This window comes from Macaca thibetana, chromosome X (genome assembly GCF_024542745.1).
Source record: "Macaca thibetana thibetana isolate TM-01 chromosome X, ASM2454274v1, whole genome shotgun sequence".
Taxonomy (NCBI): domain Eukaryota; kingdom Metazoa; phylum Chordata; class Mammalia; order Primates; family Cercopithecidae; genus Macaca; species Macaca thibetana.
This window is the reverse complement of record NC_065598.1, coordinates 41,087,746-41,100,043: the sequence shown is the minus strand read 5'-3', so window position 1 is coordinate 41,100,043 and position 12,298 is coordinate 41,087,746. Positions and strand designations below refer to the sequence as shown.

At 44.1% G+C, this 12,298-nt stretch overlaps 1 protein-coding gene across 10 annotated transcripts in view; it reads left to right on the top strand.

Moving 5' to 3' along the window:
- CASK (calcium/calmodulin dependent serine protein kinase) overlaps window positions 1-9,860 on the top strand; it is a 405,070-nt gene extending 395,210 nt beyond the window's left edge. For all 10 annotated transcript variants that reach the window (XM_050776177.1, XM_050776176.1, XM_050776182.1 and 7 more), the window contains 2 exons: window positions 803-886; window positions 4,245-9,860. In XM_050776177.1, the coding sequence (XP_050632134.1) occupies window positions 803-886; window positions 4,245-4,421 (261 nt within the window). In that variant the 3' untranslated portion in view covers window positions 4,422-9,860. The remainder of the gene's footprint in view (window positions 1-802; window positions 887-4,244) is intronic.
- Window positions 9,861-12,298: the final 2,438 nt, after the last annotated feature.

The following is a 12,298-nucleotide window of genomic DNA, read 5'->3' as shown; positions in this document are numbered from 1 at the left end:
ATAATCATATCCTCCTGGGAAGGAGCTGAAACAGTAATCCCTTAGCAGAATTAACTCCCGCAGCGTCTGATTGCAGCGTTGCAGTATATCTATCCAAACTAGTAGCTTGCAGTTAGAGGTTTTCAGTGCCTTGGAAGGGAACTGAAAGGGATCTCAGAGACCCTTCTCTCTTGAATGCAGCGATTTCTCATGGGCCTACACATTGCCCACAGCCACACAGTGTCTTTAGCGACAGGACTAAGACACAAAGTCTAGGGCTCCTAACTCCAGCCCTGGGCAAGCTTCCCCCTTCCCCAGGAGTCCCAGGGGCTTTTCAGCAGAGCAACGCACAGTTACAGTGGACAGATTTGCTAGCAGTCCTTGGCTAGCGATTTGAAACTTGAAATGTGAGGGAGTGGCCTCCAGATTAGTGGTAAAACCAGCCTGCAGGTCCAAGTCTCTCCTTAGATGCATTTCCTGTGGATTAAAATTCAGGCTACAACTAATAGCCAGGTTTAAATGGACATTAACCAACATAATCAGTGTTAACTTTTATGAAGAAAAAGAGATTGATTCATGAGTCATAAGAAAAATGTCCAGTTTGCCAACTTTCATTGTCTGATGGCTATTGTCCATCCTTTAGAAAAAAAGTAATATAAGTTATATATAAAGTTGGTAAATTTAATAATACCTTGCCAAAAATTTGAGCCAAGGGCTTGAAATTTTCAGTTGTATAAAAACTTTTATAGACTCATTTGAAAGTTACATTAGTTATTTCTTCTTTTAAGTCGGGATTTTTCTTTTTTTTTTTTTCTTAACACAGGCACTGAAGGTCCTGAGAACTGCAGAGTTTGCTCCTTTTGTTGTTTTCATTGCTGCACCAACTATTACTCCAGGTTTAAATGAGGTAAGAATCAATCTGTTTTTCCCCAAATAAGCCGTAAGGATCAAGCCTTAGTCCCCAGCACAGTCAGAAGCGTGTCAACCTACATTTGCAGCAAGGCTGCTCTGATGAAATGGGATGTGGAGTAGAATGCTACATGGGACAGCCTTATCAGTAAGTTGACTTCTAAAATCTGAGGACAAACCCCCTCGCTCCCACCAGGACCAAGGCATCCCAGGTGTCTCACAACCTCCAGGGCTGCCAGCCTACTCCCTACCCAGTTACGGATTGTGCGGCCCGTGGAGTGGAACCTTTGTGGAATTTCTCTCCAGGCCCCTGGAGACTACCAAACCTAGAAATCAGCTCTGTCCACTGTCAAGCCAGCTCAAGTCAGAAACTGCCACAGACGTGGTACTCATAAGAGTTGGCTGCCGACTTTTGGAAGGTTTTCCATTGCTGAGCAGATCCAAAGGGTAGTTACCATGTGTCTGCTAAGTGTAGCAGTGCCTATCTGCTGTAGGTTCCTTAGTTAAGGGGAGACTCTTATACAAAGTTATCCTGAAGACAGTTGCTTTCACAGGTTCTAGAAATCATCAGAGGATTCGACTCTGTTCAGTCAACACTGACCTAAACTCACCCAAGCTTAAAATCTAGTTAAATCAAGGCTTGGAAATTTTCCCTTTGTGTACCTTTAAGGAAGATTCAGGATTTTGATTTACCTGTGTTACTCATATTTTCCGTCGTTTTTGTCATTTCATCTGCAAGAGGTATATTCCTTTGTAAAATTCTACTTTCCCATCTTTTTTAATACACAAGCATGTTTGAAACTCCACATTGTGGTTAGCTTTTATCCTTAAGTTGCCATGTATTTTTCTTGAATCATCATCTTTGCTTTTGTTTTTGTTTTGCCTGTTTTCCTGCCCTTTTACTAATTTTCCATAGCTGCCAAAATGGTGCAGAAAATTGCCTGTAAGTACCAGCTAGGAGGTAGTGAAATACAGCCTTGTTTCTTCTAATAGATTTAGAATGTAGACACTTTGTTCCCACAAATCCTTGCTTTTGCTGTTAGAATAAAGGCATTTTGTTTTCACTGAGTTAAACCCTGCTCACGTGTGAGTCAAGCACACAGACAAGCTGTTGTCGAGGAAGAGACTGACAAATATAGCTTCATCTTAAAAGATTCTTAAGAGGGAGCTTTATTTTTCTGTAAAGAGACCTACATTAAAAATGTGATACTTTCAGCCATACATTTTCTGGAATATTTTCATCAGCCCAGCTTGCTGAGCAAGTCATAAACTCTGCTAGTGGTTTCTGAAGCTCAGGACTACATATTCAAATAGAATCCCGTGTGCCAGACAGTGATGTTGTAGGAATTGTTCCTTTTCATCCTGGTAGGAAGCACTCCTATCTTTGGGTGAATGCACGTTTGCTAAAATGGCGGGTTTTTTGTTTTTTTGTTTGTTTGTTTGTTTTTTGCATTGTGTTGGTTATTAAGTAAAGCCACAGTGAAAATACTATGCTTTTTAAGTGCAAGCAGAACTAGAAGGTGATGATTAACTGGGGTCTTAGCTACACTGTAGTACTTAACACTCTCAGTCAAAGCATGCCCTGTCCTGCTTTGAAATGCCTGTGAAAGAGGACAAAACAGGTAGGACATTCTTGGTTCAGAGCGCCCTGAGAGAAAAGATTGAGTTCCCATCTGCAGTGGTGTCTGTGCATGCCCACTGCAGGGCCAGGACAGAATCAAGCAAGTCTCTTTATCTTACTTCTAGTCCCCTTTCTTGAGAGCTGTACCCAGAGAGCTGAGGCTTGCCTGGACCTCCCAGCAGCCTCACCAGGAAGGGTCTCTTGCCAATAACAGAGGGGCCTTAGAGAAGAGGAGGGGAGGGGCCCTAAGCCAGTACTGGGCACTACAGCTCCTAGGTCCTTGAAGATACTGCATCTTTTATTTTCTCTGGAGATCTTTTTCTGTCACCTGGGGGGCCCCCATTTCTGGGAAGAATTGCTCAGTCTCTTGATTTTAGATTTAATACTTGTAAAACCCTATAATGACTGGCACTAGTCAGACAAGTGCTTGTTCTTTTGACAGCATTTATTAAGCACTTACTATGTGTAAGGCACTATGCCTAATGCTGGGGCACAGCAAATACAGGGCACACAAGACAAGTTTATAGCTGGAGACAGAGCCACTCATCAAATAAAGAGGTATTTCATTATCTCTATGTATATTTGAGACTCAGCCCAAGAGCTCACCCACCTAGTGTTTGGCAGGTAGGGGGGTGGTTAATTTGACTCACAAAGTTCCCTAGTGTCAAGGTTGAACTTGCCCTTTGGGAGTTCAGCATGACAAATTTGAATCATGAAGATATAGAGGCAGACTTCTTTCTGGTGGCTCTTAAGAGACCCCTATCTTGAAAGAACTGCCACTCTGTAGCGGAAGCTACACTTGCGTGACAAAGCTGGGACCTAAACTCCCTCCTCCTGTTGGATCCCTCTTGCGAGAGTTCTTAAAATCTGTGGCAAGCTGCAGCTTAGGGAACATCCTTTGTTGCAGCAAACCTCTCTAGAGTTCAGCAGCTTCTCTTCCTTTGGTTTTTTTCATAAGAGATACGAGGACCTGTGAACAGTGACATTTGTCCAGCCATTTCTAATGCAGACCACTTTGGGGGGATTCATCAGATGCCAGGTGCTGTTTGTTGGGGAAACAGCCTTATTCCGGCCATTATTTGTAACACTCAAAGAGCTTTTGCCTCTGGCATCAGCTGCTATTGAGTGAGGGCCATTATATGTCATTGAATTCCTGGAACGGTGGCACCTTTAAGTACAAGAGGAAAAAATACAACTTAATTTGTCATCCAAGGGCAGGGACTTGCTGGTGCAAACCCAGCTGGGCCCTGAGGCCTGGCTCCAGTGAGTGTGGAGGACCAAGGGGAGGGGGGCAAAGAGCTCGGGCCTTGCCACAATCTCCCTCTCCCAATTGGGAGAGTGGCTTGAGGCTAGGGCGGGGGGCTTCCTGTGGGCCTGTTTGGGCCACCATAGCCACTCTAACCCACACCTGGCATGGCCCTGCCAAGCCTGACTCTGGGGACAGGCATAGCTAGGCCTGAGTGGGGGTGGCATGTTTCCTGAAGAGTGTCTGTTTTCTCTGGTTCGTCTGCTTTGTCATGGACCCTCTGTTGCATGTTGAGCAATCACTGTCTCCTCTGTCATGGAGCGGACTTGGCCTCATGCTGGAATACGGCATGTCAGGGTCTGGCCTTGACTGTTTCTGACACTGGGATGAACAAAAATGTGAAAAGAAAATGAATCCAACTGATTTCTCTCTTCTGTTTGCTTTTCCTCCTCTCATGCCCACCCCTACCTCCATCTCATCACCATTTAGGATGAATCTCTTCAGCGTCTGCAGAAGGAGTCTGACATCTTACAGAGAACATATGCACACTACTTCGATCTCACAATTATCAACAATGAAATTGATGAGACAATCAGACATCTGGAGGAAGCTGTTGAGCTCGTGTGCACAGCCCCACAGTGGGTCCCTGTCTCCTGGGTCTATTAGGCCTCTCCCCAGATATCTGAGCATAACTGGGAGCACCTCATACGTGGAAAAGCCTCTTTGTTATCGGCCTTGTGTCAGCAGGTCATGGTCCCTAGAGACTACCTAGTTGTAGTGTGACCTACATTTATAATTATTGTCATGTCCGAATAGATAGGAGGAGAAAAACAATTACACACTAATTTAAAGAGACAGTATCTTTTTTAATCAGTTCTCCTAAACTTTAATAAAATGTATCTTTAAATGTATGTATTATTCAATCCTTTGGAATGTTATATTTTTGGAAATCATAGCTTTTTATTTCCAAGGCCCCTAAAAACTGCACAAAATAGATGCTGCTTTCTATAATCTATTTTAATAATAATAAACAATGATTCTGTTACCTTGACTGGGGGTGGAACACTACATTCTTTTTAGAGTCTGATTTTATGGATTGGAATATCTTTCTTTCCTTTATTTATTTGAAATAATTAGTGTAGTGATTACAAAACAGTCATAAATTTTTAAAGGCCTTTTTTCTCTTTTTTTTTTTTTTTTTAGAATAGTATTTTTTTTTTAAGTCCTTTATGTAACATCCAGATAATGTGATACTGTCTCTTTGAAGCACCCTGTAAACCTTTTAGAGATTTGAAGTTGGGTCTTGACTCTTAATGCATGTGGACAGTCGCGAGCGTTTATGCTGTCGGTGTGTCTGTGTTGGACAAAACAATCTGTAATCTACAGCAAAGTACATTCTACATTCCGTTCATGGGGCACACCCAGGGGAATAAGAATAAAATGCTATTATGACTAAGTTGTAAACCTATGCACATCCCTTGCATTTTGGGCAACTTTATAAAAAAAAAAAGAAACTGATTTTTATTAATAATAATCATGTAGTGAAATGTGTTTGTAATTTTGTCTCAATTTAATTTGTTGTAAGGTGGGGGGGAATTGCTGGTTTCACCATTTCAGATCTGTGTTGTCTAAGAGTATTAACGTTTTAATTAAGCAAAGAAATGAGGATTTTTAATCTGTATGTAATTGTTTTAAAGCACCCATTTTAAGAGAAAATACTGTGCAATGAAGAAACCAGTTTAGGCATTTGCTATAAACTGAAATATTCCAAAAGAATATAACAGCCCTGTAAATTCCTTTAAAATGATAACAGGACAGTTTGACCAATTTTTTTTAAATATACTTCCTTTTATGTGTTCAATAATTAAAATGCCTTTGGGTCCTTCATTTCATTATAGATTTGTTCAGGCTTCCAAGCTGATAATCTTTTCAATTGTATAATTTGTTAGATGCTCATTGAACCTTTGAAGGCCCAGGAGTGAGTATCAGTTGGCAGGGCGACAAAGGAGCCTGCCAGAGCACAGCTGGACCGCGTCTGACTCGCACAGAGCCATGCGCCCAAGGGCCACGGGTGTACTGGAGGCCACCTGTGGTCTCTTCTTCCTCTTGCTGTTTCCCTTGGCACAGGGGAATCATCTGTCCTTGTTGCTTTAGAGACATTAACCATCTCATAACCCTTCCATGAAGTCACGTTCTTCCAATACAGGAGATTTGGGCTGGGGTTCTCAGACTCTTTGCCAGAGGTCAGTAGAATGGTTTTCATTAGCGTGTGAGGGTGTGAAGTACTTATATTAACCTGTGATCCTTGAAAACATACCATCGTTTTTTGCTTCTTGTAGGTTAGATGGCCTTGTCACTTTGTGCCTTGGCAGGATGTGCAGGGTGTTTTCTGAGCCGAACAGCTCCTCTTAAAGGACCAAACAGAGAAGGAATTAGTATACTTCTTTTACGTTGTCAGCACCCTACCCGCCTCCGCCCCCACTGCCTATTATGAAATGATGACGATTTTTTTTTTCTGATGTTGTTCTTTGTCAGTGACCAGATGAGTCTGCAACTTACTAACAAGGTATTGAGTGAACTACTTCTGTTTGGGCCCCACAGTGGGGTGACCAAGCCACCAAACCAGAGACAAGCTCAACAGTGGTCTCACGCTAGATGGAGAGAGAAACCTTCAAAGAGTTAGTTAGGGCTGTGTTAGGACTGATTCAAATCTGATAGATGCCACGGCCAGACAGTCATTCCTGGTATGGTACTGACCACAGTTTGGGCTCTTAGTGTGAAGGTGCCCACTCTACCTCTTTTCTGGTGAAGCACAAAGACAACTACAACTAACACAAGGGAAACAGAAACTTCCCTCCCCTCTAGTGGAAACCCCCATGCCCCCACTTGCCCTTTGAGCCCACATCTCCAGAGATGCTGACGATGCCTGTCTTAAGCCATCTGCCATGTTTATAAAGGTGGATTAAGCAGAGGAGGAGAAAAGCAATGCCAACTTAAATGTCTGTGGCCCCAGAATTCACAGGCACTGTAGCACTCTTCCTCAGTGGCTTTATACATCCTCTGAGAAGCACCCAGGCAGGCATCATTCTTGCCATCATTCCGATGGTGAAATCCCTGCATGCAGAACTCATTGACTTCTCAAAGAGGTTATCTGTTCCATTCCACTAATACATGTCTTCTCTAAAGCAGTGTCTTTATGACCTAGCTGCATATACTTAAATTTCTGAATTCAGAGTAATTTCAGTACATTGCTGCTGCTGCTACTGCTACCTTACAATTGCCCACTAAGCAATCAGAGAAAATTGCTAAAAGCTTCTTTACTGCTTCCATTCCATCAGCAGAACCTCCCCCGCTCCTTTTAAAGACCAGAACGAATGATTAGAGCACTAAATCTTATTAGTGGTCAGTTGAAGTACTGGAGAGCCCTATTTTGAAGGTTCTCTCCCCCACCCAACTCCATTCCCCACAGCAAGAAAGGGAGTGTTTTTATATGTTGAATTCTTTGTTAAAAAGATGAAATGTCCTGATTTTCCAATCACAAGACAGTAATTACTTTGCACATGCAGCATATCCCATTTTAACGCTAAAAAGGGAAATGTCACTCAATTTAATTCATCTGGAAGTTTCCCAGTGTCAAGATAACATTGTAGCCTTTTTAAATGCATTTAAATGTATCTCTTGTCAGGTGAGATGATTTAAAATATTTGCTCAGAGAGTAAAAGAAATGGTTGACCTACTTCTTGCTATTTGCATTCAGAAGGCATCGTCCCAGCCCATCCTATTGGTGGCTGAATATCTGAAGATGTCGCAAAGTCCCCCACTGCAGGAGAAATGCAGGAGGTGTTCCTGTTCCCCATCCAATTCCTTCTTAGGCTGCTAGAGCCAGCCAGTGGGCCAAGCCTTCCTCTGTGCTCCAGGCAGGCCTGGGCTGCAGCTACTATTATCTTTTTACAGCCTTTGATCTCATCGCTGCAGAGTTCTTTTGTTTTTGAATCACTTGTATTTGTCTCTTATTTAAGGCTTCAAGTTTGTTTCTTGAAAAAGTTTAGTCAATTGAACCACCCTCCAGGAAGATTCCCACCCTGGAAACTGCCCCTGAAAAACAAGGCAACCCAAAGCCAGCTCTCTTTTGTCCCCCACTGATGTCATGTCCTTTTTTTTTTTTTTTTTTTTTTTTAATTTCAGGCCAGTTTCTTAACTCGGGGCAAAGAGAATCTGTGTTGCTAAAGCTACCAAGAAAACTGCTTGATTAACAAATTCTTAATAGAAATGCCTCCCACGCTGTCTCTTTGGAAAGAGAAGGCACCTTGGAATCGGCATTCCAAAACCAAGCTCCTTGTCGTCCTCATCCCTCCTCCTTCTTGCTTCCTATTATCAAACTCGTGTGTGTTTCTTGTTTTCTCAGAACTGAACACAGCCTCCTCATTCCATCCTCTTGACTAGGGCTTACAATACTGAGAGCGATTACAGCCTGTAAGAGGTTAAAGGCCCCTGAGCGTGGCTCTCTTGCTCTGCGCCTCAAATTCTTCTATTAAAAGATGCTTTCCTTCTCACTGCAGCTTACAGAAAGGCTACAAGCTTTAATCACAGATCATTTCATTTGCCAGAGCCTTTCCTTTTCTAACTCCTTTAGAAATAAGAGTTCCCTCTCTGTTTGGAATATCTGGATACAGGACTCTCCTCCAAGCTCGTGGCTTGATTGGCTTTGCCTGTGCACACACACATCAGTTTGCCTTAAACTTGGAGCTATGGGGAGTCCCGGATTTTCCAGCTTAGTGGGTGAAGTTTAACTGTCACATACATCCAGGAAGTGGGAGAAAAGGGAAAAGAAGAGAATATTCCCCACCATGTTCCCATCTGGTTTTTCCCCTGCCTTGCTTTGTGCAGCAGGTGGGCAGACAGAGCCCACAGAAACAGAAGTAGAAAGAGGGCCGCACCATCTCTGGGGCCAGCACTCCCAAGTCTTAGCTCTTTGTGGGGATAGAAAATCCTGAGCTCCCACCACCTCTCATCTGACCCTCCATCAACTCCCTTGAACCTGTGCAAATGGACTGAGCAAAAGAAAATGGAAAGAGACGTTTGTCACCACACAGGAGACCTCCTTTCTGGCCCCAAGCACAGCTCAATCTCTGTGCATGCTCAGAAACTCAAAATTTAGCTACTATTTATGTGCTAGCTCCATTCTCTCCGGTGTGTGACTGAGAGAACACGCCAGTGTTCTTACTGACAGAGGCTTGGGGTGACCCTCTCTGGACCCGGAGGAAGTACAGCCTCTGTAGCAGGAGTTGTCCTTGGGAACAGAAATAGGCATTCCTCCACAATGAGTGGCTCCCCCTCTTTTTTTTTTTTTTATTTGGAAGAGACCAAGAATTGGGGGAATTGATTTCCAGTCTTAGCTGTTTCCCGGAATGTCATCTGTGCAGGCAGGTAGGCGGCTGCCGGGTGCAGCAGGCAGCGTGACTGATGTGAAGGCCACACAACCCTCACGTGCTGAGACCCGAGTATCGTGTTTAATTGCAGTGTAGGCGCGTCCCCATTCAAACTCAGTTCTGGGGTGGTTTTGCATAAAGTTTTGCCAACGTGTTCTTTTTTCTGTATGTATTATTGCCTTTTTATAAAAGGTGTTGAAGTATTGTCTCAGTGATAAAAAGAGAGAGATGTTAATGGTTGTTGTATATTTCACCTATCCAATTGTAAGTATTTGCAGGGTACAGCAGAGCCTTAGCTTGCAAGAGCGTTTGTGCAGGAGGTGTCCCTCAACACCCAGGAGCTGAAGGGATTGGAAAGGTTTGGATTCTTTGTAAATGTCCTGCTTTTCTTTCTCTCTGTGTGTATCTATTTACATGCCTTAGCACACGCCCTCCCATCCTGATTCCTTTGCCCTGTCGCCGGAACAACCAGAATGCTGGTGCGCTGCCGGCACAGTACAAATTGATGAAACCCTAATCAGTTATCTTGTGTGACAGGGGAAGAAGAGAAACTCCATAGTATTCCTTGTAGAATATACATACCTGTAGGATGCTGTGTAATGGGAAACCATAGAATTTGGCTTTTGTCATTTCAAAGTTGGAGAAATGTATGAATAAAATGTATAAAACATGAAAAGGCAGTTGTCTCCTCAGATTGCAGGTCAAACAGCTTGGGGACAAACAACAGAGGGTTAAAAGAAGAAGGATGGCCTGATTTCTAAAGGCCCCTGCAGAGTTCATCCACACGGTTAGGCCTCAGACACCTTCCCGCAATGGTTGGGGTGGGGTGGGGGTGTTGCAGAGGGACAGCTCCCGCCCCTGTAAAGGAGCACAACCCAGGCTCCTGGTGCCCATCCTGCAGGTTTCAGTCTTCAGCTATGGCTGTTAACAGACGGCATCCTGCAAGCAGTTCCAGCTCAGTTGCTTGCATTTGGATGCAGGCTTAAAATAACTTCATCTTTTAAAGAAAAAAAAAAAAGAAAGAAAGAAAAAAGAAAAAGTCTAAGTTGTGACATCTCCTAGAAATAGAAGTCTAAATTGATTTTGGTGGTGTAGGTGCCGCAGCGTGGAAAATGTGGCCCTTGGTTGACATTTGCATCAAGAGCCGTGGGAGGACGCCTGCTCCAGCATTGCCGCTCCACGCAGTGCCTTTGTGATTTCATGGTTTGATTTGGTCTCTGGCTGGAGTCTGGGATGTGCTTCCTGGCGTGCCTCACTAACCTGGTTTACACACAATTCCTTCCCTGCCCTTGCCCTATGCTTTGCCAAAGCAAGGAACCATGGTGGCTTCAGAGGCAACACTTGTATGTGTCACACACACCCCAGAAAGAGCCCAGGCCTGAATGAGCTTACCTGGCTCACTTTCAGAAGACCCATATGAAGGAAACATAAACTACCAGTGATTATTTGCTTTACTCAAATAAATATCACGCTACAAAAATTGTATAGAAGAGTTTAGGCCACATTCAGACGCAAAATATGAGCCCCTGGCCTTTCAGTTCAGAAAATCCCGTTACCTTTTTACAGACTTCTTACCCTAGATACACAGAGGACAGAAAGCAAAATGCTACCGTAAAGCTCATTTTTTGAACTTCATGGTATTTAAAACACATCCAACATGTCAATATTAAGCTGGTAGAAAAATATAAACATGTCTTTTCTGTGTTTTTGCCCAGTTTGCTATAATATGATAAGCTGAAGATCATTCCATGAACCGCCATGAACAGCACATCATGCAAAAAGAATGCAATGAGATTAGTGCAGAGTAATAGACAGAGTTCAAGGTCACTGAGGGTAGCAAGCCCTATGAAAGGTCAATGTTGTAGTGCAAGTGAGTTACCCAGTCACTAAAGGAAGGGATGCTCTGGGAGAGAATGTTCCAGAAAGTGTTATGTGACTTTATCAACAAGTGAGCACACACACACACAAGGCATGGGGCCTGCAGATAAAATCCCATGGCTGTGGCACTGTCGGAAATACTGCACCCACCACACGTATTCCCTACTCTCCTCACCCATCATTACCTTTCAAGCCAGGTGCAGTGGCTCTCAACTGTAATCCCAGCACTTTGCGAGGCCAAAGCGGGCGGATCACTTGAGGTCAGGAGTTCCAGACCAGCCTGGCCAACATGGTGAAACCCCATCTCTACTAAAAATACAAACATTAGCTGGGCGTAGTGGCAGGTGCCTGTAATCCCAGCCACTCGGGAGGCTGAAGCAAGAGAACCCCTTGAACCCGGGAGGCAGAGGTTGCAGTGAGCCGAGATTGTGCCACTGCACTCCAGCCTGGGTGACAGAGCAAGACTCCATCTCAAAAAAAATAAAAAAATAAACCTTTCAGGGAGTGGTGCCCAGAAACGTTTTTGCCATAGATGCATTCTTAGGCAGGACCTCGAAAAGCTTCAATCCGCTGCTGTTGCCCTCTTCACTCCTCCAAAGGCAGCTTTATAACCCCTCCCCATGGCCACTTGCCCTGCAGAGAATCTGGCTCCCTTCTGCCACCAGAGTGGTCTGATGAACAACTTGAGAGTGACAGAGCAGCCTGCTGGGACCTCAAAAGTGGCTTCAGGCCGGGCGTGGTGGCTCATGCCTGTAATCCCAGCACTTTGGGAGGCCAAGGTGGGCAGATCACCTGAGGTCGGGAATTTAAGACCAGCCTGGCCAACATGGAGAAACCCTGTCTCTACTAAAAATGCAAAATTAGCCAGGCGTGGTGGCACGTGCCTGTAATCCCAGCTACTCGGGAGGCTGAGGCAGGAGAATCGCTTGAACCCAGGAGGTGGAGGTTGTGGTGAGCGGAGATCGCCCCACTGCACTCCAGCCTGGGCGACAAGAGAGAAACTCGGTCTCAAAAAAAAAAAAAAAAAAAAAAAAAAAAAAAAGTGGCTTCAGGCCTGTAGGATGTTAAACTGAAGCTGGAGATGGGGAAATGGAGACCATGTACAAAGCAGGTGGCAGCAGCTTAGCCACATAAATCAACAGCTTACCACAGAATTTTCCCCAGAACTTTCTGGGGGTGGTGGAAATGTTCACTTCTTGTTTTCAGTGGCGGTTGCATGGGTGTATACAATGGTCA